Here is a 27227-nt window from a genome sequence, read left to right as displayed (position 1 = left end):
CTACTTTTAGCCAGGGCCCTATGGAGCCCTATTTGCCTACTACTCAGTCATAGTAGTCACCTGTCATTCAACAACTCTGTATCAAAATGTGATGTATAGCATTCATTGCCATCTGTCCCCTTTGGGTAGTTAACTCAATGACGAACTATGTTTGTTCGATGGGAGATGCAAAATATCGGATTTCCACGAGGAGAGTCAATGAAGTAAACTGACACATTATTGTTGTGTGTTGTGACATCACAGGAAGTCCATGGAGCACCAGTGAACCCAGTATTGAGCCAGAGGGTTCAGGAGGCACCGGCGGAGGAGAGGACAACTACCACCGTAACATGTCCTGGCTGCATGTAGGTGCTGTGTGTGTGTATGCCTACTTTTACGTGCGTACCTACATGCGTGCATTCAATTTAGCATACTTGTTTGTGACCTGTACAGCGCATTCACCTGACCACACATGCTATAAAGCTAGCACATTGCCCTCATCAACCCCATTCACCTGACCACACATGCTATAAAGCTAGCACATTGCCCTCATCAACCCCATTCACCTGACCACACATGCTATAAAGCTAGCACATTGCCCTCATCAACCCCATTCACCTGACCACACATGCTATAAAGCTAGCACATTGCCCTCATCAAGCCCATTCACCTGACCACACATGCTATAAAGCTAGCACATTGCCCTCATCAAGCCCATTCACCTGACCACACATGCTATAAAGCTAGCACATTGCCCTCATCAACCCCATTCACCTGACCACACATGCTATAAAGCTAGCACATTGCCCTCATCAACCCCATTCACCTGACCACACATGCTATAAAGCTAGCACATTGCCCTCATCAACCCCATTCACCTGACCACACATGCTATAAAGCTAGCACATTGCCCTCATCAACCCCATTCACCTGACCACACATGCTATAAAGCTAGCACATTGCCCTCATCAACCCCATTCACCTGACCACACATGCTATAAAGCTAGCACATTGCCCTCATCAACCCCATTCACCTGACCACACATGCTATAAAGCTAGCACATTGCCCTCATCAAACCCATTCACCTGACCACACATGCTATAAAGCTAGCACATTGCCCTCATCAACCCCATTCACCTGACCACACATGCTATAAAGCTAGCACATTGCCCTCATCAACCCCATTCACCTGACCACACATGCTATAAAGCTAGCACATTGCCCTCATCAAACCCATTCACCTGACCACACATGCTATAAAGCTAGCACATTGCCCTCATCAACCCCATTCACCTGACCACACATGCTATAAAGCTAGCACATTGCCCTCATGAAGCCCATTCACCTGACCACACATGCTATAAAGTTAGCACATTGCCCTCATCAAGCCCCATTCACCTGACCACACATGCTATAAAGCTAGCACATTGCCCTTATGAAGCCCATTCACCTGACCACACATGCTATAAAGTTAGCACATTGCCCTCATCAAGCCCATTCACCTGACCACACATGCTATAAAGCTAGCACATTGCCCTCATCAACCCCATTCACCTGACCACACATGCTATAAAGCTAGCACATTGCCCTCATCAAGCCCATTCACCTGACCACACATGCTATAAAGCTAGCACATTGCCCTCATGAAGCCCATTCACCTGACCACACATGCTATAAAGTTAGCACATTGCCCTCATCAAGCCCATTCACCTGACCACACATGCTATAAAGCTAGCACATTGCCCTTATGAAGCCCATTCACCTGACCACACATGCTATAAAGTTAGCACATTGCCCTCATCAAGCCCATTCACCTGACCACACATGCTATAAAGCTAGCACACTGCCCTCATCAAGCCCATTCACCTGACCACACATGCTATAAAGCTAGCACATTGCCCTCATCAAGCCCATTCACCTAACCACACATGCTATAAAGCTAGCACATTGCCCTCATCAAGCCCATTCATCCTGTATAACTGTTGCTCCCTCTGTGGTCTTCCTCTGTAGATCATGATTCTGCTGTGCAACCAGCAGAGTTTCATCTGTACCCACGTGGAGTTCTGCCACCCACGCTGCTACCAGCACCACAGCCGCTCCTGTGCCCGCCTGGTGCGTGCCATCAAGCTGCTCTACGGGGAGACAGTGGACAGCCTGAGAGAAGACAGTGCAGGGAACATCAGTAGCCGGTCCAAGAAAAACAAGGAGGTGGGTGCAGAGAGGAGTGGACTGAAATGTATTGAAGTGATGTGATATGGAGTGGTGTGAATTTAAATGTATTGAAGTGATGTGATATGGAGTGGTGTGGATTTAAATGTATTGAAGTGATGTTATATGGAGTGGTGTGAATTTAAATGTATTGAAGTGATGTGATATGGAGTGGTGTGAATTTAAATGTATTGAAGTGATGTGATATGGAGTGGTGTGAATTTAAATGTATTGAAGTGATGTCATATGGAGTGGTGTGGATTTAAATGTATTGAAGTGATGTGATATGGAGTGGTGTGAATTTAAATGTATTGAAGTGATGTGATATGGAGTGGTGTGAATTTAAATGTATTGAAGTGAGGTGATATGGAGTGGTGTGAATTTAAATGTATTGAAGTGAGGTGATATGGAGTGGTGTGAATTTAAATGTATTGAAGTGATGTGATATGGAGTGGTGTGAATTTAAATGTATTGAAGTGATGTGATATGGAGTGGTGTGAATTTGAATGTATTGAAGTGATGTGATATGGAGTGGTGTGAATTTAAATGTATTGAAGTGATGTGATATGGAGTGGTGTGAATTTAAATGTATTGAAGTCATGTGATATGGAGTGGTGTGAATTTAAATGTATTAAAGTGATGTGATATGGTGTGGTGTGAATTTAAATGTATTGAAGTGAGGTGATATGGAGTGGTGTGAATTTAAATGTATTGAAGTGATGTGATATGGAGTGGTGTGAATTTAAATGTATTGAAGTGATGTGATATGGAGTGGTGTGAATTTAAATGTATTGAAGTGAGGTGATATGGAGTGGTGTGAATTTAAATGTATTGAAGTGATGTGATATGGAGTGGTGTGAATTTAAATGTATTGAAGTGATGTGATATGGAGTGGTGTGAATTTAAATGTATTGAAGTGAGGTGATATGGAGTGGTGTGAATTTAAATGTATTAAAGTGATGTGATATGGAGTGGAGTGAATTGGAATGTTTATTTTTTATTTAACCTATATCTAACTAGGCACGTCAGTTAAGAACACATTCTTATTTACAATGACGGCCTGCCAGAAGGCAAAAGGCATCCTGTGGGGGCGGGGGCCTGGGATTAAAAGTAAAAATAAAATATAGGTCAAAACACACATCACGATAAGAGAGACACCACAACACTACATAGAGAGACCTACAAGATAACAACATAGCATGGCAGCAACACATGACAACACAGCATGGTAGCAACACAACATGACAAGACGACAACATGGTATCAACACAACATGGCAGCAGCACATGTATTGAAGTGATGTGATGTGGAGTGGTTTGATGATACTGTAACTGAAGTGACTTGTATTTTCCAATGTCTTCCTCTCTTTGTGTCTCCAGTGGTCAGACAAGTCATGTCTGAGGACCCCGTCTATGAAGAGACGCCCCAAAGACTCCAACACCGAGGGCAAGAAGGACACGGGCATGCTCAAGTACATCCGCAACCAGGTGCCCACCTACAGCCCTCATGCCAACACATGCCCTGATAGCCATAGCATGTGCCAGAGCTTCTGTCCGTCCGTCCGTCTGTCTGTTTGGTAGTCTGTCTATCCGTCCGTCAGCCTGTGTGTTTCTCTCTCCGTCAGCCTGTCTGTCTGTCTGTCTGTCAGCCTGTCTGTCTGTCCGTCCGTCTGTCTGAAGCAGCGTGTCAATAGATGCCAATGTGTCGCCACATGCTTGTTTATCTAGAGCAAGATGCCAACCACATGCCAAGATGTCCTCACCCCACGCCCACACGCTTCTGCCCACTCAAACACATAATCTCTAATTCTACTACTGAAGTATCATGCTAACTCGCTACGGCCCTCTCAGCTAACTCAAATATATTGTAGCACCATGCAATACCATACTAATACAAGCTGTAGGCCTACAGCAGCAATGGTATGTCCACTAGCATGCTAATGCTAACCCTGGCTGTCTGTGGTCTATGGCCTTTCCCTTCAGGTGATGAGCCTGTCTCTGGCCCCTCTGTCCCTAGCATGCTATACGCCCATACTAGCAATGCTATCAGATCTCCACTAGCATGCTAATGCTAACCCTTGCTTGCTGTGACCTCTCCTCTCAGGTGATGAGCCTGTCGCCGGCTCCTCTGTCACTGCTGATCAAGGCGGCGCCCATCCTGACAGAGGACATGTACGCGGACGTCCAGCCTGCAGCCTGGGAGCTCCTGCTGAGTGTGGACGAGCATATGGCTGCCGCTGCAGGTGACTACAGAGAACTGTGGGTGACTGTCATGGATAGCAGGGTTTCTGTTTTAAAAATGTATCTTTAATGTCAGTAAACTAGAGTTATTCCAAGCCTATTCTGGTGAGATATTCTGGGCTCCACTCCAAACTCTGAATCTGTACTCACTGCTTTGCCTCCAGTCTAAAGATAAATGGAAGAGTTTAAAATGTAGTATATTGCTTTTGTCACCACATCTTTCTGTCTCTCTCTCGCTCTTTTTCTCTCTCTTTTTCTCTCTTTTTCTCTCTCTCTCTCTTTTTCTCTCTCTCTCTCTCTCTCTCTCTCTTTCTCTCTCTCTCTTTTTCTTTTTCTCTCTCTCTCTCTCTCTCTCTTTCTCTCTCTATCTCTCTCTCTTTTTCCTTCTCACTCTCTCTCGCTCTCTCTCTCTTACTCACTCTGTATATCTCTGTCCATCCCCACTTTCTCTCTCCCCCCGCCTCACTTTACCTCTCTCTCTCTAACCCCCGTCCTCTCACCACTCCCCAGCTGCCATGTTCTTGCTGTGTGCGGTGAAGGTGCCCGACGCGGTGACAGAGATGATGATGGCTGAGTTCCAGCACGCTGAGGCGAGCCAGCGCATCAACTCGGTGTTCAAGTTCTACACGCTGTGGCGCTTCCGCTACCAGGTGTGGCCGCGCATGGAGGAGGGTGCCCAGCAGATTTTCAAGGTGCAGTAGAACCGCAGCCTCTAATACAACAACTGTTAGTCAAAATGAGGAGTTGACAACGGGTGTCCCCCAAGGTTCTATTCTGAGTCCTGTTGCTTTTCATTATTTACATAAATGATCTTGCCTCTAAAGTGTAGGCCTCTTGCTAAGTTTCTTGCTTTGTTGAATTATTTGCTCATTAACTAGTCATCTATATAATTCTCTATCTTTTAGATCCCTCCGCCCAGCATCAACTTCACCCTGCCCTCACCTATCCTGGGCATGCCCTGTGTGCCCATGTTTGACCCGCCCTGGGTACCCTCCAACACTGGCAGCGTCCAAGACCCAATCAACGAGGACAACTCTGTAAGTCCCGCCGCTGCTGCCTGGATTACTGTCCAATCAGCAGATACTTACAGAATTTACAATGAGCCTAGTGGTTGACCAATTTTTACTATAATCCAAAGTACACATTTTTCTGACGTTTTAAGTCTGTTGTGGTGTACAGTATTGGTGCATGTATATTGAATTACATGGACATAACACTTTTAATTGAATTGGGATGTGGAGTTGCATCTTTTTTACTGACCTTACTAATGCTACAACTGACCCATTATGCTACAACTGTTATGGTAACACTTGGTACTGTTATCCCAGTGTATTTATTCTTTGTGTTCGCTATGGCACCAGGAAATAAGCTTTAGAGGAATGATAAACAGTACAATATTATGCTACTAAATTGATAGTCGGCCATGCCACTTTTTGGCTTAATTTCTTTGTGTTGCTATGCTTCTTTTTTTTTGTCTGGCATGAAAACCAAAAAACAATGTATTCAGATCACTTGTCATTCAATACTAGATCAGCTCTAGACTGGTCATTGTACTGTCTGAGTACAATAGTCCTGTCTGTTATTTATCAATCTATCAATTGTCTTTGTTTTTAGTTCCCCACATTTATTCAATCAATCTATTCCATAGTAAGTTGTAATTTATGTACGGATGCTTGTTTGGGTGCATCATGGGAAACTGAGTTCATCTTTTGATGACTGAATGAGACAAAATTCAAAGAGATGTCTGTCCATTTCCAACGGGCAAAAGTTTGGCACATGGGGTCTTAATAATGTCATGTTCTCGTTGTAAACTGGTTTTGTGGTTGAGAAGACATCATATAACCAGATTACAACCAACTGGTCTCTGTTACAAGCAGGTAAACACGTATTTTTCATGACGAAATGAATGCGTCATTGGAAAGACGTTATATTTTGATTGTTATCTGGTCAGATAAGTTTAACACAATGTCCATTATACAACCAGTATACAACCGGACCATGCATGACGCCATTAAAAGACGTCATAACGACGTCATTGCAACCAGTTTTGCCTGCTGGGTTGTCTGACTCTCCCCAAACATTAAGAGCTAGGGGGAGGTGCTATACTAGGGGGCCTCGTACGGGCCATTCTGGATACATGCATCTTATACAAGCCACTCCACGTTTTCTGTATGTAATGCTCGATCTTCTTTTGGGAAAGCTGCATGTATTGGTCATTTTGCATGTATATACTATGCATGGCCAATGACGGCCATTTTGTAATTGTTCAAACGTCAACATTTTCACGTCACTCGTCACAAACATCCACTGTGATATCTCTGTCGGTGCCGGTTAGAATGCTTAAATGAGCTTTTGCACTGGATATACTCTCCTGATGGATTTGCATATAGTAAGTTTTACCTACAACTATTTACAATGGTAAATAATTGATACCTGTGCATGGTGTAGTTGATCTAGGGTTGCAAAATGTAGTTCACTTTCCCCAAATCCCCAGGATTCCTGCTTTTTCCTCATGATTCCGGAAATGTACAATTTGGGAAAGTTACAACCCTAATCTATAACCATAATAAACCCTAATAATGTTTCCAGTCTTATCAGGAGAATATAACGGCATGTGTCATCCATATATAACTGTCGGGAAGAGACACTTAGTTTACATTACCAAATGTTCACCAGATGCCAGTATTGTAATTGTACTATATACAGGACCCCCCTGAGAATGAGCCTATCCCACAGTCCCCTTCCCTGAGCCTCTGTGTGTCTCTGTTTGTCCTTTCTCTCCCACACCTCATACACACGGCCAACACACACACACACATCCTCCCCCACGTCCACCCTCCACACACACCCACACCCCTTTCCACATAAACACACACACACCACCTCTACAGAAATCTTTCTCTGCGCGGGCCGTGTCGCGCTCCCACCAGCGTGCCGAGCACATCCTGAAGAACCTGCAGCAGGAGGAGGAGAAGCGGCGTCTTGGGCGCGAGGCCAGCATCATCACAGCCATCCCCGTGGCCCAGGAGGCCTGCTACGAACCCACCTGCAGCCCCCCGCCCGAGCAGGAGGAGGAAGGTGGGTGGGACAACCATGGAGTGCTGGAGGCATCTCTCTTTTTTCATTTTCTAAATATTTGTTATTGATTTGAGGTGTTAATTAAAGTGATACAGCTCCTGTCCCATTCAGGAAACCACTGATTCTGACGAAGTTTGGAGAAGCACTAACTTAACTGAACATCTAACAATAAACCTAGAACCTATGTATTTAGGTTTTCTGCTCTTCAAAAATAACAAAAGCAACAAGCTTATACTGTTGCCCACACCCCAGATAACAGCCCTGTTGCCCACACCCCAGATAACAGCCCTGTTGCCCACACCCCAGATAACAGGCCTGTTTCCCACACCCCAGATAACAGGCCTGTTTCCCACACCCCAGATAACAGGCCTGTTGCCCACACCCCAGATAACAGCCCTGTTGCCCACACCCCAGATAACAGCCCTGTTGCCCATACCCCAGATAACAGCCCTGTTGTCCACACCCCAGATAACAGCCCTGTTGCCCACACCCCAGATAACAGGCCTGTTGCCCACACCCCAGATAACAGCCCTGTTGCCCACACCCCAGATAACAGCCCTGTTGCCCACACCCCAGATAACAGCCCTGTTGCCCACACCCCAGATAACAGCCCTGTAGTCCACACCCCAGATAACAGCCCTGTAGTCCACACCCCAGATAACAGGCCTGTTGCCCACACCCCAGATAACAGCCCTGTTGCCCACAACCCAGATAACAGCCCTGTTGCCCACACCCCAGATAACAGGCCTGTTGCCCACAACCCAGATAACAGCCCTGTTGCCCACAACCCAGATAACAGCCCTGTTGCCCATACCCCAGATAACAGCCCTGTTGCCCACACCCCAGATAACAGCCCTGTTGCCCACACCCCAGATAACAGCCCTGTTGCCCACACCCCAGATAACAGCCCTGTTGCCCACACCCCAGATAACAGCCCTGTTGCCCACACCCCAGATAACAGCTCTGTTGCCCACACCCCAGATAACAGCCCTGTTGCCCACACCCCAGATAACAGCCCTGTTGCCCACACCCCAGATAACAGCCCTGTTGCCCACACCCCAGATAACAGGCCTGTTGCCCACACCCCAGATAACAGCCCTGTTGCCCACACCCCAGATAACAGCCCTGTTGCCCATACCCCAGATAACAGGCCTGTTGCCCACACCCCAGATAACAGCCCTGTTGCCCACACCCCAGATAACAGCCCTGTTGCCCACACCCCAGATAACAGCCCTGTTGCCCACACCCCAGATAACAGCCCTGTTGCCCACACCCCAGATAACAGCCCTGTAGTCCACACCCCAGATAACAGGCCTGTTGCCCACACCCCAGATAACAGCCCTGTTGCCCACACCCCAGATAACAGCCCTGTTGCCCACACCCCAGATAACAGCCCTGTTGCCCACACCCCAGATAACAGCCCTGTTGCCCACACCCCAGATAACAGCCCTGTTGCCCACACCCCAGATAACAGCCCTGTTGCCCACACCCCAGATAACAGCCCTGTTGCCCATACCCCAGATAACAGCCCTGTTGCCCACACCCCAGATAACAGCCCTGTTGCCCACACCCCAGATAACAGCCCTGTTGCTCACACCCCAGATAACAGCCCTGTTGCCCACACCCCAGATAACAGCCCTGTTGCCCACACCCCAGATAACAGCCCTGTTGCCCACACCCCAGATAACAGGCCTGTTGCCCACACCCCAGATAACAGCCCTGTTGCCCACACCCCAGATAACAGGCCTGTTGCCCACACCCCAGATAACAGCCCTGTTGCCCACACCCCAGATAACAGCCCTGTTGCCCACACCCCAGATAACAGCCCTGTTGCCCACACCCCAGATAACAGCCCTGTTGCCCACACCCCAGATAACAGCCCTGTTGCCCACACCCCAGATAACAGCCCATGGAGTCCACAACTACAGGTCTTAGTTGTAATACACCTTGAATAATGCAGTCAGCCAGCCACGGGTAGTTTCATGTTGTGACTGACTCTGAACCCTCCCCGCCAGCAGAAGAAGAGGTCAACCTGGCGTCTCGCCGCATGTCCGTCACTCCGTCCTGCACCTCCAGTAACTCTCACAGGAACTACTCTTTCCGCCGCGGCTCCGTGTGGTCAGTCCGCTCTGTGGTCAGCGCCGAGGGTAAGCCTGTGTTACCGTGGCAACCACACACATGCCCACTCACTTGTAGGCGTCATGTTCCAGTATCCATATTAGGATCCCACATAGAGTGCATGGCTAGTACATTGCTTCATTCTAAGTGGCAGGCTAGTATAGATGTCAGAATGGTATTTTGAATGCTGGTCAGATTCAAGTCACATGGCGAGGAATAGGAAATCAAATCCTCACCTGATAATATCTGATAAAAGCACGATGATAAAATCATTCCTTTACACAGAGTTTGTACATATGGTAACCTTTAACTTCCCAACTACAGTAGAACACCTTCCTAACTACAGCAGAACACCTTCCTAACTACAGTACAACACCTTCCTAACTACAGTAGAACACCTTCCTAACTACAGCAGAACACCTTCCTAACTACAGCAGAACACCTTCCTAACTACAGTAGAACACCTTCCTAACTACAGTACAACACCTTCCTAACTACAGTAGAACACCTTCCTAACTACAGCAGAACACCTTCCTAACTACAGCAGAACACCTTCCTAACTACAGTAGAACACCTTCCTAACTACAGTAGAACACCTTCCTAACTACAGTAGAACACCTTCCTAACTACAGCAGAACACCTTCCTAACTACAGCAGAACACCTTCCTAACTACAGTAGAACACCTTCCTAACTACAGTAGAACACCTTCCTAACTACAGCAGAACACCTTCCTAACTACAGTAGAACACCTTCCTAACTACAGTAGAACACCTTCCTAACTACAGGAGAACACCTTCCTAACTACAGTAGAACACCTTCCTAACTACAGCAGAACACCTTCCTAACTACAGCAGAACACCTTCCTAACTACAGCAGAACACCTTCCTTACTACAGCAGAACACCTTCATAACTACAGCAGAACACCTTCCTAACTACAGTAGAACACCTTCCTAACTACAGTAGAACACCTTCCTAACTACAGCAGAACACCTTCCTAACTACAGCAGAACACCTTCCTAACTACAGCAGAACACCTTCCTAACTACAGCAGAACACCTTCCTTACTACAGCAGAACACCTTCATAACTACAGCAGAACACCTTCCTAACTACAACAGAACACCTTCCTAACTACAGCAGAACACCTTCCTAACTACAGTAGAACACCTTCCTTACTACAGCAAAACACCTTCCTAACTACAGCAGAACACCTTCCTAACTACAGCAGAACACCTTCCTAACTACAGCAGAACACCTTCCTAACTACAGTAGAACACCTTCCTTACTACAGCAGAACACCTTCCTAACTATAGTAGAACACCTTCCTAACTACAGCAGAACACCTTCCTAACTACAGTAGAACACCTTCCTAACTACAGTAGAACACCTTCCTAACTACAGTAGAACACCTTCCTAACTACAGTAGAACACCTTCCTTACTACAGCAGAACACCTTCCTAACTACAGTAGAACACCTTCCTAACTACAGTAGAACACCTTCCTAACTACAGTAGAACACCTTCCTAACTACAGTAGAACACCTTCCTAACTACAGTAGAACACCTTCCTAACTACAGCAGAACACATTCCTTACTACAGCAGAACACCTTCCTAACTACAGTAGAACACCTTCCTAACTACAGTAGAACACCTTCCTAACTACAGCAGAACACCTTCCTAACTACAGTAGAACACCTTCCTAACTACAGTAGAACACCTTCCTAACTACAGCAGAACACCTTCCTAACTACAGCAGAACACCTTCCTAACTACAGCAGAACACCTTCCTAACTACAGTAGAACACCTTCCTTACTACAGCAGAACACCTTCCTAACTATAGTAGAACACCTTCCTAACTACAGCAGAACACCTTCCTAACTACAGTAGAACACCTTCCTAACTACAGCAGAACACATTCCTTACTACAGCAGAACACCTTCCTAACTACAGTAGAACACCTTCCTAACTACAGTAGAACAACTTCCTAACTACAGCAGAACACATTCCTTACTACAGCAGAACACCTTCCTAACTACAGTAGAACACCTTCCTAACTACAGCAGAACACCTTCCTTACTACAGCAGAACACCTTCCTAACTACAGTAGAACACCTTCCTAACTACAGCAGAACACCTTCCTTACTACAGCATAACACCTTCCTAACTACAGTAGAACACCTTCCTAACTACAGAAGAACACCTTCCTAACTACAGTAGAACACCTTCCTTACTACAGCAGAACACCTTCCTTACTACAGCAGAACACCTTCCTAGCTACAGTAGAACACCTTCCTAACTACAGTAGAACACCTTCCTAACTACAGTAGAACACCTTCCTAACTACAGCAGAACACCTTCCTAACTACAGTAGAACACCTTCCTAACTACAGCAGAACACCTTCCTTACTACAGCAGAACACCTTCCTAACTACAGTAGAACACCTTCCTAACTACAGTAGAACACCTTCCTAACTACAGTAGAACACCTTCCTAACTACAGCAGAACACCTTCCTAACTACAGTAGAACACCTTCCTTACTACAGTAGAACACCTTCCTAACTACAGTAGAACACCTTCCTAACTACAGCAGAACACCTTCCTAACTACAGCAGAACACCTTCCTAACTACAGTAGAATAAGGTGGTAGTGACTCATGGGTTGTTCTTGTCTACTAGATGAGGAGAACACTACGGAGCACACACCCACTCATCACATGCTGCAGCCCCCCCAGGCCGTCTTCCCAGCATGCATCTGTGCTGCCGTCTTACCCATAGTGCACCTGATGGAGGACGGGGAGGTGCGAGAGGACGGTGTGGCAGGTGGGTGGCGTCGCTCAACACAAACTGTCATGTACTGTACTAGAGAGACGGAGGGAGAGAGGGAGGGAGAGGATGAGAATAGAATACATTCTGTACAGGGTGAGATCAGACACCTGTAGATACATTCCGTAGATACCCATAAGGCCACTCTAGAGTCCACTGTAACACAACACATTGCCTTTCAACACAATACACGCTGTTGAATAAAATAGAAAAGCAATGTTTCGGTCTGTCCTGATAAAACTCATGATCATTTTCTTATGATCCATTTACCATGATCCTGCAGTGAGTGCAGTGGCCCAGCAGATCCTGTGGAACTGTCTGATCGAAGACCCCGCCCTGGTGCTCAGGCACTTCCTGGAGAAGCTCACCGTTAGCAATCGACAGGTAGAGCAGCCGTTGTCCATCAAAATACTCTTTGCAGTCTCATATGATAGGACCAATAGAATCCAGTATGTTGTTCGATCTATGTTGTTATGGACCAAATCTGTTGTTAGTAGACTACCTCCCTGTTTCAAAACGTTTCAAGACATTTTCTCTATACTAAATACAAAAAATGACAGGTGGTTCTTACACAAAAAAAATTATGAGACAGAACTCTAAAAGTTACTTTTCTTTTTTCATGTTTTTTTTTTCATGCTTTTTACAGCAGGCAGGGGAAAAGTTGTACACAGACGTTTCGGTTTGTATCACCTTCTTCATGTATTGGGTTAAGGTTGTTTAAGGTTGACCGGAATGTTACCTGCTTTTTCCCCCCACTGAACACAACCCCTCATGTTGTTTATGTGTTTTTCTGTTGACTTTGAATTGACACATGTTTCTATGTGTATCAGGATGAGCTGATGTACATGCTGAGGAAGCTGTTGATGAACATCGGTGACCTCCCGGCCCAGACCTCTCACATCCTCTTCAACTACCTGGTGAGACAAGACATCAGTCTATGTATATCAGACAGTATTGATCAATCTGATGACAAGATTAATGAAGATCTCGCTCTTCCCCCTCTACTTCTCTCTCTCTCTCTCTCTCTCTCTCTCCCCCTGTCTCTCTGTCTCTCTCTGTCTGTACCCCATTCACCTGTCTGTCTGTCTCTCTCTCTCTCGCTTTCCCTCCCTTCTGCTCTCCCCCTAGGTGGGGCTGATTATGTACTTTGTGCGTACTCCGTGTGAGTGGGGTATGGATGCCATCTCGGCCACGCTGACCTTCCTGTGGGAGGTGGTGGGCTACGTGGAGGGGCTCTTCTTCAAGGACCTCAAACAGACCATGAAGAAGGAGCAGTGTGAGGTCAAGCTGCTGGTCACTGCATCCATGCCAGGTAAAGGCCATTTTAAAGGTTACCAAAAGGTCATCCCTGCCAGGTAAAGGTCACTGGATGCCAATGGGAGCCCAGTCATTTGACTGTGTTCCATACTATAATGTTGACTGTTACATGTGGGTAATATAGTAAATCATGTATGTCCTTGCAGGAACCAAGACCCTGGTAGTGCACGGGCAGAACGAGTGTGACATTCCTACCCAGTTGCCTGTACATGAAGACACTCAGTTTGAAGCCTTGCTCAAGGTAACTTCTCATCATAGAGTTCATCTGCATTCTACAGATCCTGACAGAATCATCTTTCTTAGTGATACACTGAAGTCATCCCCAATCCGTTGTCCTCTCTCTTCCCTGACAGGAGTGTTTGGAGTTCTTCAACATCCCCGAGTCTCGGTCAGCACACTACTTCCTCATGGACAAGCGCTGGAACCTCATTCACTATTCCAAGGTTGGAATTCCCATCCATTTCCAAGCGGTGTTATGAACTGTGAGGTTATGTGTAGATGTCTAGAATGACCATTAGAGTGTCTTCTCCATCAGTGACTACATAATGTGCTTTCTGACTGTCTTCCTCAACTGTAGACCTTTGTGAGGGACATCTATCCGTTCAGGAGGTCTGTGTCTCCCCAGCTCAACCTGGTCCACATGCTGCCAGAGAAAGGACAGGAACTCATTCAGAAACAGGTACAGCAGGTCATTGTGTGTGTTTGTAGTGTGTTATGTTTCAGGTTTAAAACTCACAGTTAAAGCCACACGCTGCAATTTGTGCACTACACCAAAGAGTACACACAGTATAAATGACAAAAAATCTCCCAACTGTGGCTTTAACCGTTTGAGAAGTGTGACCTTCTGTTTGTCTGTCCATATCTTTACTGGTGCCTCTTGTGCGTACTTGTGTCTCCTCCTATCTCTCCCTCCATCCCTCCCCTCTCTCCCTCCCCTCCCCTCCCCTCTCTCCCTCTCCCTCTCCCTCTCCCCCCCTCCCCTCTCTCCCTCCCCCTCCCCTCTCTCCCACTCTCTCCCCCTCCCCTCTTTCCCTCTCCCTCCCCTCCCCTCTCCCCCTCCCCTCTTTCCCTCTCCCTCCCCTCCCCTCTCTCCCCCTCCCCTCTTTCCCTCTCCCTCCCCCCCCCTCTCTCCCTCCCCCTCCCCTCTCTCCCTAGGTGTTTTCCCGTAAACTGGAGGAGGTGGGCCGTGTTCTATTCCTCCTCTCCTTGACCCAGAACATGCCGGCCATCCACAAACAGTCCCATGTGTCCATGCTCCAAGAGGACCTGCTCCGCCTGCCCTCCTTCCCCCGCACGGCCATCGACGGAGAGTTCTCTCTCTTCAGCGAGCCACAGGGTAAGACTGGGGTGGACCCTATCTTCAATGGTACCTGAGTGAACAAACAAGACAATAAAGAGAGATGATCAGAGTTGGGGTCAATTCCATTTTAATTCCGGTCAGTTCAGGAAGTACACTGAAATTCCAGTTGCAATTCTCTTCAATGCTTTTCAATGAGGACAACTTGGAATAGGAATTTGGTTTACTTTTTGAATTGACTGGAATTGAAATGGAATTGACCCCAACCCTGGAGATTAGTTGCATTTTAAAATGAAGATGTAATAAGGTAAAGTACTGTAATACATTGTATATCTGGGGTGCATCTTCAAACTAGACAACACAGATCACAAAACAAAAGTCTACCAACACTTGGGAAGTTTGAACGCTAGATGTTTCAAAAAGTCTTCATTGCAAAGGGGCTTCCATAGTGAGTTAGCCCCATATTGTGACATCTTCTCCCCAGGCAAGGAGCTCTTTGGCCTGGACACTCTCCACAAAGTCCTGTGGATCAAACTACTAGAAGAGATGTTTCTGGGCATGCCCAGTGAGTACCCGTGGGGGGACGAGATCATGCTCTTCCTGAACGTGTTCAACGGCGCCCTGCTGCTGCACCCCGAGGACAGCGCCCTCCTCAGGCAGTACACGGCTACTGCCATCAACACGGCCGTCCACTTCAACCACCTGTTCTCCCTGAGTGGATACCAGTGGCTCCTCCCCACCATGTTGCAGGTAGGTAGTACAGTTCTAGGATCAGTTTACAGGTCCAGCAGGTTGTTGTTCTCCATTAGAGGCTGAAAATGTGGAACTGATCTGAGATCAGTTTCATGGTGCTACTTCATCCACCTGCTTAAAGGTTAGAGATCTAGGATAAATGTAGCCTCCCTAAATCCTAACCCCAACCATTACAGGAAGAAGTCACATAACTGGACTTCAATGCAACCTTGGCACCATGCCAACCACTGCGCGAATGTGTCTCGCAATCTGTCGTCATTGTGAGAGGGGCGGCGGGCGGCAGGTAGCCTTGTGGGTAAGAGCGTTGGAACAGTAACCGAAAGGTCGCTGGTTTGCATCCCCGAGCCGGCAAGGTGGAAAATTGTGCCGTTCTGCTCTTGAGCAAGGCAGTTAACCCCCAACAACAACAACTGCTTCCCAGGCGCCGATGACGTGGATTAGGGCGGCCCCCCGCACATCTCTGGTTCAGAGGGGTTGCGTCAAATGCAGAACACACATTGGTTGAATGCATTCATTTGTTCAACTGACTAGGCATCCTCTTTCCCCTCTCTGTGAGTCAGTCTCACTACATAATATAGTGCTGACTAACAGAAACACAGGCCGGGTCAGGTTACAGTTGAGTTGAAGCCTGGGAACAGACGGTTATAGCCACTAGCAACGCAGGGTCAGTATGTTGACGATGGAACTCTTCAGTGCTTCATAATAGAAGACTTACACAGAGAGCAGTGCAGGTCAATCCCAAATGCAGCTGGATTTATTTAGTCTTGATCTGGGAAATTGTGCTGCTGACAACTCAATGGGCATTGCTCATTTAAATCACAGGATTTGAAAACATGTATTGCATTGAACCCTATACAATAGCCCATGTTTCTTACTAAGCTTTGATATACTCTACTGTGTAACATTTGATTGAGTACCTCCATTGGCCTCTGAAAGGGCCCACAGAATCCTCCTAACAAGTTGTGTGATTAGAGAAACATTCACATGGTTGCCATGGTGTGATTAGAGAAACATTCACATGGTTGCCATGGTGTGAAAGGCAGGACAACAACTATGTTGATGATATTGATATTAAGTGGTTTCACCTTATTTGTGTTTAATATTGATATTAGTTGTTGTCACCTTATTTGTGTGGGTTTATTTAATTTCTCATAGAAAAACCTAGTGATCCAAATGCCTACTGTTTCCCACTATTTTGTGTGACTGATGGCCTGCTCTGACTGGAATGAAGGGCAGCTCCGTAACCACTGTAGCAGCGTAGCTGGGCGGCGAGGGCTCTACTGTCGGCCGCATTAAGGGCTGCTCTGTGTTGTCTTTGCTGTCCCCCGTTGGAGCGATATTGATGGACACTGTGACATCCTCCAGATTTCCCGTGGGCTCAACTAGGCCGGGTAGTAATCAATCAATCAAATGTATTTATAAAGCCCTTTACATCAGCTGATGTCACAAAGTGCTGTACAGAAACCCAGCCTAAAACCCCAAACAGCAAGCAATGCAGGTGTAGAAGCACAGTGGCTTCTACACCTGATTTTAAGGTTTTACTGCTTAACCTACAAAGCATTACATGGGCTTGCTCCTATAGTATTTAGTATTTATAGCAAATTATTTGAGTACTTCAAATAGAAGTAGTTGATTCGGCCACATTATTTGGGCTTGCTCCTATAGGGCTTGCTCCTATAGTATTTAGTATGTATAGCAAATTATTTGAGTACTTCAAATAGAAGTAGTTGATTCGGCCACATTATTTGAAAATACTTAAATACACAGTAAATAAGTATTTAAAATACAAATACATAAATGCTGATGCCAAGATGCTGCTTCAACCCAGCTCTAGGAGGCCACAGAGATTACAGCCCAAATCCCACAATGCATTCTGAATTGGGCCTAAACATGGTGTTGCAGTATGACAATGCCTCCTTACAAGCTCATATGATTACTCCCTGTAATGTGTTGTAGTCCTATGGTCACTATGAGAGTAACCCACTGTAATGTGTTGTAGTCCTATGCTGACTATGAGAGTAACCCACTGCAATGTGTTGTAGTCCTCTGCTGACTATGAGAGTAACCCACGGTAATGTGTTGTAGTCCTATGGTGACTATGAGAGTAACCCACTGTAATGTGTTGTAGTCCTATAGTGACTATGAGAGTAACCCACTGTAATGTGTTGTAGTCCTATAGTGACTATGAGAGTAACCCACTGTAATGTGTTGTAGTCCTATAGTGACTATGAGAGTAACCCACTGTAATGTGTTGTAGTCCTATGGTCACTATGAGAGTAACCCACTGTAATGTGTTGTAGTCCTATGGTCACTATGAGAGTAACCCACTGTAATGTGTTGTAGTCCTATGCTGACTATGAGAGTAACCCACTGTAATGTGTTGTAGTCCTATGCTGACTATGAGAGTAACCCACTGTAATGTGTTGTAGTCCTATAGTGACTATGAGAGTAACCCACTGTAATGTGTTGTAGTCCTATAGTGACTATGAAAGTAACCCACTGTAATGTGTTGTAGTCCTATGCTGACTATGAGAGTAACCCACTGTAATGTGTTGTAGTCCTATGCTGACTATGAGAGTAACCCACTGTAATGTGTTGTAGTCCTATGGTCACTATGAGAGTAACCCACTGTAATGTGTTGTAGTCCTATGCTGACTATGAGAGTAACCCACTGTAATGTGTTGTAGTCCTATGCTGACTATGAGAGTAACCCACTGTAATGTGTTGTAGTCCTATGCTGACTATGAGAGTAACCCACTGTAATGTGTTGTAGTCCTATGCTGACTATGAGAGTAACCCACTGTAATGTGTTGTAGTCCTATGGTGACTATGAGAGTAACCCACTGTAATGTGTTGTAGTCCTATAGTGACTATGAGAGTAACCCACTGTAATGTGTTGTAGTCCTATGCTGACTATGAGAGTAACCCACTGTAATGTGTTGTAGTCCTATGCTGACTATGAGAGTAACCCACTGTAATGTGTTGTAGTCCTATGCTGACTATGAGAGTAACCCACTGTAATGTGTTGTAGTCCTATGCTGACTATGAGAGTAACCCACTGTAATGTGTTGTAGTCCTATGGTCACTATGAGAGTAACCCACTGTAATGTGTTGTAGTCCTATGCTGACTATGAGAGTAACCCACTGTAATGTGTTGTAGTCCTATGCTGACTATGAGAGTAACCCACTGTAATGTGTTGTAGTCCTATGCTGACTATGAGAGTAACCCACTGTAATGTGTTGTAGTCCTATGCTGACTATGAGAGTAACCCACTGTAATGTGTTGTAGTCCTATGGTCACTATGAGAGTAACCCACTGTAATGTGTTGTAGTCCTATGTGACTATGAGAGTAACCCACTGTAATGTGTTGTAGTCCTATGCTGACTATGAGAGTAACCCACTGTAAGTTTGTAGTCCTATGCTGACTGAGAGTAACCCACTGTAATGTGTTGTAGTCCTATGGCACTATGAGAGTAACCCACTGTAATGTGTTGTAGTCCTATGTGACTATGAGAGTAACCCACTGTAATGTGTTGTAGTCCTATGGCACTATGAGAGTAACCCACTGTAAGTGTTGTAGTCCTATGTGGACTATGAGAGTAACCCACTGTAATGTGTTGTAGTCCTATGTGACTATGAGAGTAACCCACTGTAATGTGTTGTAGTCCTATGCTGACTATGAGAGTAACCCACTGTAATGTGTTGTAGTCTATGTGACTATGAGAGTAACCCACTGTAATGTGTTGTAGCTATGCTGACTATGAGAGTAACCCACGGTAATGTGTTGTAGTCCTATGTGACTATGAGAGTAACCCACTGTAATGTGTTGTAGTCCTATGCTGACTATGAGAGTAACCCACTGTAATGTGTTGTAGTCCTATGCTGACTATGAGAGTAACCCACTGTAATGTGTTGTAGTCCTATGCTGACTATGAGAGTAACCCACTGTAATGTGTTGTAGTCCTATGCTGACTATGAGAGTAACCCACTGTAATGTGTTGTAGTCCTATGCTGACTATGAGAGTAACCCACTGTAATGTGTTGTAGTCCTATGCTGACTATGAGAGTAACCCACTGTAATGTGTTGTAGTCCTATGCTGACTATGAGAGTAACCCACTGTAATGTGTTGTAGTCCTATGGTCACTATGAGAGTAACCCACTGTAATGTGTTGTAGTCCTATGCTGACTATGAGAGTAACCCACTGTAATGTGTTGTAGTCCTATGCTGACTATGAGAGTAACCCACTGTAATGTGTTGTAGTCCTATGCTGACTATGAGAGTAACCCACTGTAATGTGTTGTAGTCCTATGCTGACTATGAGAGTAACCCACTGTAATGTGTTGTAGTCCTATGCTGACTATGAGAGTAACCCACTGTAATGTGTTGTAGTCCTATGGTGACTATGAGAGTAACCCACTGTAATGTGTTGTAGTCCTATGCTGACTATGAGAGTAACCCACTGTAATGTGTTGTAGTCCTATGCTGACTATGAGAGTAACCCACTGTAATGTGTTGTAGTCCTATGCTGACTATGAGAGTAACCCACTGTAATGTGTTGTAGTCCTATGCTGACTATGAGAGTAACCCACTGTAATGTGTTGTAGTCCTATGCTGACTATGAGAGTAACCCACTGTAATGTGTTGTAGTCCTATGCTGACTATGAGAGTAACCCACTGTAATGTGTTGTAGTCCTATGCTGACTATGAGAGTAACCCACTGTAATGTGTTGTAGTCCTATGCTGACTATGAGAGTAACCCACTGTAATGTGTTGTAGTCCTATGGTGACTATGAGAGTAACCCACTGTAATGTGTTGTAGTCCTATGCTGACTATGAGAGTAACCCACTGTAATGTGTTGTAGTCCTATGCTGACTATGAGAGTAACCCACTGTAATGTGTTGTAGTCCTATGCTGACTATGAGAGTAACCCACTGTAATGTGTTGTAGTCCTATGCTGACTATGAGAGTAACCCACTGTAATGTGTTGTAGTCCTATGCTGACTATGAGAGTAACCCACTGTAATGTGTTGTAGTCCTATGCTGACTATGAGAGTAACCCACTGTAATGTGTTGTAGTCCTATGCTGACTATGAGAGTAACCCACTGTAATGTGTTGTAGTCCTATGCTGACTATGAGAGTAACCCACTGTAATGTGTTGTAGTCCTATGCTGACTATGAGAGTAACCCACTGTAATGTGTTGTAGTCCTATGCTGACTATGAGAGTAACCCACTGTAATGTGTTGTAGTCCTATGCTGACTATGAGAGTAACCCACTGTAATGTGTTGTAGTCCTATGCTGACTATGAGAGTAACCCACTGTAATGTGTTGTAGTCCTATGGCTGACTATGAGAGTAACCCACTGTAATGTGTTGTAGTCCTATGCTGACTATGAGAGTAACCCACTGTAAATGTGTTGTAGTCCTATGCTGACTATGAGAGTAACCCACTGTAATGTGTTGTAGTCCTATGCTGACTATGAGAGTAACCCACTGTAATGTGTTGTAGTCCTATGCTGACTATGAGAGTAACCCACTGTAATGTGTTGTAGTCCTATGTCTGACTATGAGAGTAACCCACTGTAATGTGTTGTAGTCCTATGCTGACTATGAGAGTAACCCACTGTAATGTGTTGTAGTCCTATGCTGACTATGAGAGTAACCCACTGTAATGTGTTGTAGTCCTATGCTGACTATGAGAGTAACCCACTGTAATGTGTTGTAGTCCTATGCTGACTATGAGAGTAACCCACTGTAATGTGTTGTAGTCCTATGCTGACTATGAGAGTAACCCACTGTAATGTGTTGTAGTCCTATGTGACTATGAGAGTAACCCACTGTAATGTGTTGTAGTCCTATGCTGACTATGAGAGTAACCCACTGTAATGTGTTGTAGTCCTATGGCCGACTATGAGAGTAACCCACTGTAATGTGTTGTAGTCCTATGCTGACTATGAGAGTAACCCACTGTAATGTGTTGTAGTCCTATGCTGACTATGAGAGTAACCCACTGTAATGTGTTGTAGTCCTATGCTGACTATGAGAGTAACCCACTGTAATGTGTTGTAGTCCTATGCTGACTATGAGAGTAACCCACTGTAATGTGTTGTAGTCCTATGCTGACTATGAGAGTAACCCACTGTAATGTGTTGTAGTCCTATGCTGACTATGAGAGTAACCCACTGTAATGTGTTGTAGTCCTATGCTGACTATGAGAGTAACCCACTGTAATGTGTTGTAGTCCTATGGTGACTATGAGAGTAACCCACTGTAATGTGTTGTAGTCCTATGCTGACTATGAGAGTAACCCACTGTAATGTGTTGTAGTCCTATGCTGACTATGAGAGTAACCCACTGTAATGTGTTGTAGTCCTATGCTGACTATGAGAGTAACCCACTGTAATGTGTTGTAGTCCTATGCTGACTATGAGAGTAACCCACTGTAATGTGTTGTAGTCCTATGCTGACTATGAGAGTAACCCACTGTAATGTGTTGTAGTCCTATGGTCACTATGAGAGTAACCCACTGTAATGTGTTGTAGTCCTATGCTGACTATGAGAGTAACCCACTGTAATGTGTTGTAGTCCTATGCTGACTATGAGAGTAACCCACTGTAATGTGTTGTAGTCCTATGCTGACTATGAGAGTAACCCACTGTAATGTGTTGTAGTCCTATGCTGACTATGAGAGTAACCCACTGTAATGTGTTGTAGTCCTATGCTGACTATGAGAGTAACCCACTGTAATGTGTTGTAGTCCTATGCTGACTATGAGAGTAACCCACTGTAATGTGTTGTAGTCCTATGCTGACTATGAGAGTAACCCACTGTAATGTGTTGTAGTCCTATGCTGACTATGAGAGTAACCCACTGTAATGTGTTGTAGTCCTATGCTGACTATGAGAGTAACCCACTGTAATGTGTTGTAGTCCTATGCTGACTATGAGAGTAACCCACTGTAATGTGTTGTAGTCCTATGGCTGACTATGAGAGTAACCCACTGTAATGTGTTGTAGTCCTATGCTGACTATGAGAGTAACCCACTGTAATGTGTTGTAGTCCTATGCTGACTATGAGAGTAACCCACTGTAATGTGTTGTAGTCCTATGCTGACTATGAGAGTAACCCACTGTAATGTGTTGTAGTCCTATGCTGACTATGAGAGTAACCCACTGTAATGTGTTGTAGTCCTATGCTGACTATGAGAGTAACCCACTGTAATGTGTTGTAGTCCTATGCTGACTATGAGAGTAACCCACTGTAATGTGTTGTAGTCCTATGCTGACTATGAGAGTAACCCACTGTAATGTGTTGTAGTCCTATGGTGACTATGAGAGTAACCCACTGTAATGTGTTGTAGTCCTATGCTGACTATGAGAGTAACCCACTGTAATGTGTTGTAGTCCTATGGTCACTATGAGAGTAACCCACTGTAATGTGTTGTAGTCCTATGCTGACTATGAGAGTAACCCACTGTAATGTGTTGTAGTCCTATGCTGACTATGAGAGTAACCACTGTAATGTGTTGTAGTCCTATGCTGACTATGAGAGTAACCCACTGTAATGTGTTGTAGTCCTATGGTCACTATGAGAGTAACCCACTGTAATGTGTTGTAGTCCTATGCTGACTATGAGAGTAACCCACTGTAATGTGTTGTAGTCCTATGCTGACTATGAGAGTAACCCACTGTAATGTGTTGTAGTCCTATGCTGACTATGAGAGTAACCCACTGTAATGTGTTGTAGTCCTATGCTGACTATGAGAGTAACCCACTGTAATGTGTTGTAGTCCTATGCTGACTATGAGAGTAACCCACTGTAATGTGTTGTAGTCCTATGGTCACTATGAGAGTAACCCACTGTAATGTGTTGTAGTCCTATGCTGACTATGAGAGTAACCCACTGTAATGTGTTGTAGTCCTATGCTGACTATGAGAGTAACCCACTGTAATGTGTTGTAGTCCTATGCTGACTATGAGAGTAACCCACTGTAATGTGTTGTAGTCCTATGGTACTATGAGAGTAACCCACTGTAATGTGTTGTAGTCCTATGCTGACTATGAGAGTAACCCACTGTAATGTGTTGTAGTCCTATGTGACTATGAGAGTAACCCACTGTAATGTGTTGTAGTCCTATGCTGACTATGAGAGTAACCCACTGTAATGTGTTGTAGTCCTATGCTGACTATGAGAGTAACCCACTGTAATGTGTTGTAGTCCTATGCTGACTATGAGAGTAACCCACTGTAATGTGTTGTAGTCCTATGCTGACTATGAGAGTAACCCACTGTAATGTGTTGTAGTCCTATAGTGACTATGAGAGTAACCCACTGTAATGTGTTGTAGTCCTATGGTCACTATGAGAGTAACCCACTGTAATGTGTTGTAGTCCTATGCTGACTATGAGAGTAACCCACTGTAATGTGTTGTAGTCCTATGCTGACTATGAGAGTAACCCACTGTAATGTGTTGTAGTCCTATGCTGACTATGAGAGTAACCCACTGTAATGTGTTGTAGTCCTATGGTCACTATGAGAGTAACCCACTGTAATGTGTTGTAGTCCTATGCTGACTATGAGAGTAACCCACTGTAATGTGTTGTAGTCCTATGGTGACTATGAGAGTAACCCACTGTAATGTGTTGTAGTCCTATGCTGACTAGTAACCCACTGTAATGTGTTGTAGTCCTATGGCTGACTATGAGAGTAACCCACTGTAATGTGTTGTAGTCCTATGCTGACTATGAGAGTAACCCACTGTAATGTGTTGTAGTCCTATGCTGACTATGAGAGTAACCCACTGTAATGTGTTGTAGTCCTATGCTGACTATGAGAGTAACCCACTGTAATGTGTTGTAGTCCTATGCTGACTATGAGAGTAACCCACTGTAATGTGTTGTAGTCCTATGCTGACTATGAGAGTAACCCACTGTAATGTGTTGTAGTCCTATGGCTGACTATGAGAGTAACCCACTGTAATGTGTTGTAGTCCTATGCTGACTATGAGAGTAACCCACTGTAATGTGTTGTAGTCCTATGGCTGACTATGAGAGTAACCCACTGTAATGTGTTGTAGTCCTATGGTGACTATGAGAGTAACCCACTGTAATGTGTTGTAGTCCTATGCTGACTATGAGAGTAACCCACTGTAATGTGTTGTAGTCCTATGCTGACTATGAGAGTAACCCACTGTAATGTGTTGTAGTCCTATGCTGACTATGAGAGTAACCCACTGTAATGTGTTGTAGTCCTATGCTGACTATGAGAGTAACCCACTGTAATGTGTTGTAGTCCTATGCTGACTATGAGAGTAACCCACTGTAATGTGTTGTAGTCCTATGCTGACTATGAGAGTAACCCACTGTAATGTGTTGTAGTCCTATGCTGACTATGAGAGTAACCCACTGTAATGTGTTGTAGTCCTATGCTGACTATGAGAGTAACCCACTGTAATGTGTTGTAGTCCTATGCTGACTATGAGAGTAACCCACTGTAATGTGTTGTAGTCCTATGCTGACTATGAGAGTAACCCACTGTAATGTGTTGTAGTCCTATGCTGACTATGAGAGTAACCCACTGTAATGTGTTGTAGTCCTATGCTGACTATGAGAGTAACCCACTGTAATGTGTTGTAGTCCTATGCTGACTATGAGAGTAACCCACTGTAATGTGTTGTAGTCCTATGGCTGACTATGAGAGTAACCCACTGTAATGTGTTGTAGTCCTATGGTGACTATGAGAGTAACCCACTGTAATGTGTTGTAGTCCTATGGTGACTATGAGAGTAACCCACTGTAATGTGTTGTAGTCCTATGCTGACTATGAGAGTAACCCACTGTAATGTGTTGTAGTCCTATGCTGACTATGAGAGTAACCCACTGTAATGTGTTGTAGTCCTATGCTGACTATGAGAGTAACCCACTGTAATGTGTTGTAGTCCTATGCTGACTATGAGAGTAACCCACTGTAATGTGTTGTAGTCCTATGCTGACTATGAGAGTAACCCACTGTAATGTGTTGTAGTCCTATGGTGACTATGAGAGTAACCCACTGTAATGTGTTGTAGTCCTATGCTGACTATGAGAGTAACCCACTGTAATGTGTTGTAGTCCTATGTGACTATGAGAGTAACCCACTGTAATGTGTTGTAGTCCTATGCTGACTATGAGAGTAACCCACTGTAATGTGTTGTAGTCCTATGCTGACTATGAGAGTAACCCACTGTAATGTGTTGTAGTCCTATGCTGACTATGAGAGTAACCCACTGTAATGTGTTGTAGTCCTATGCTGACTATGAGAGTAACCCACTGTAATGTGTTGTAGTCCTATGCTGACTATGAGAGTAACCCACTGTAATGTGTTGTAGTCCTATGCTGACTATGAGAGTAACCCACTGTAATGTGTTGTAGTCCTATGCTGACTATGAGAGTAACCCACTGTAATGTGTTGTAGTCCTATGCTGACTATGAGAGTAACCCACTGTAATGTGTTGTAGTCCTATGCTGACTATGAGAGTAACCCACTGTAATGTGTTGTAGTCCTATGCTGACTATGAGAGTAACCCACTGTAATGTGTTGTAGTCCTATGCTGACTATGAGAGTAACCCACTGTAATGTGTTGTAGTCCTATGCTGACTATGAGAGTAACCCACTGTAATGTGTTGTAGTCCTATGCTGACTATGAGAGTAACCCACTGTAATGTGTTGTAGTCCTATGGTGACTATGAGAGTAACCCACTGTAATGTGTTGTAGTCCTATGCTGACTATGAGAGCAACCCACTGTAATGTGTTGTAGTCCTATGCTGACTATGAGAGTAACCCACTGTAATGTGTTGTAGTCCTATGCTGACTATGAGAGTAACCCACTGTAATGTGTTGTAGTCCTATGCTGACTATGAGAGTAACCCACTGTAATGTGTTGTAGTCCTATGCTGACTATGAGAGTAACCCACTGTAATGTGTTGTAGTCCTATGCTGACTATGAGAGTAACCCACTGTAATGTGTTGTAGTCCTATGCTGACTATGAGAGTAACCCACTGTAATGTGTTGTAGTCCTATGGCTGACTATGAGAGTAACCCTCTGTAATGTGTTTGTAGTCCTATGCTGACTATGAGAGTAACCCACTGTAATGTGTTGTAGTCCTATGCTGACTATGAGAGTAACCCACTGTAATGTGTTGTAGTCCTATGCTGACTATGAGAGTAACCCACTGTAATGTGTTGTAGTCCTATGCTGACTATGAGAGGTAAACCCACTGTAAATGTGTTGTAGTCCTATGCTGACGATAGAAGTAACCCACTGTAATGTGTTGTAGTCCTATGGTCTGACTATGAGAGTAACCCACTGTAATGTGTTGTAGTCCTATGCTGACTATGAGAGTAACCCTCTGTAATGTGTTGTAGTCTA

At 44.8% G+C, this 27227-nt stretch overlaps 1 protein-coding gene across 1 annotated transcript in view; it reads left to right on the top strand.

Moving 5' to 3' along the window:
• The window catches only part of LOC120033462 (protein unc-80 homolog), a 99450-nt gene that overhangs the window by 57366 nt on the left and 14857 nt on the right, over positions 1–27227 (top strand). The window contains exons 30-46 of the mRNA XM_038979828.1: positions 237–344; positions 1991–2188; positions 3568–3675; positions 4292–4430; positions 4939–5120; positions 5334–5465; positions 7320–7506; positions 9522–9653; positions 12303–12446; positions 12733–12833; positions 13280–13366; positions 13578–13761; positions 13913–14007; positions 14120–14209; positions 14344–14445; positions 14922–15102; positions 15548–15815. Coding sequence (XP_038835756.1) covers positions 237–344; positions 1991–2188; positions 3568–3675; positions 4292–4430; positions 4939–5120; positions 5334–5465; positions 7320–7506; positions 9522–9653; positions 12303–12446; positions 12733–12833; positions 13280–13366; positions 13578–13761; positions 13913–14007; positions 14120–14209; positions 14344–14445; positions 14922–15102; positions 15548–15815 — 2438 coding nt within the window. The remainder of the gene's footprint in view (positions 1–236; positions 345–1990; positions 2189–3567; positions 3676–4291; positions 4431–4938; positions 5121–5333; positions 5466–7319; positions 7507–9521; positions 9654–12302; positions 12447–12732; positions 12834–13279; positions 13367–13577; positions 13762–13912; positions 14008–14119; positions 14210–14343; positions 14446–14921; positions 15103–15547; positions 15816–27227) is intronic.

This window comes from Salvelinus namaycush, chromosome 40 (assembly GCF_016432855.1).
Source record: "Salvelinus namaycush isolate Seneca chromosome 40, SaNama_1.0, whole genome shotgun sequence".
Classification (NCBI taxonomy): Eukaryota; Metazoa; Chordata; class Actinopteri; order Salmoniformes; family Salmonidae; genus Salvelinus; species Salvelinus namaycush.
The sequence above is the reverse complement of the archived record's forward strand: the minus strand, read 5'-3'. Positions and strand labels throughout refer to the sequence as shown.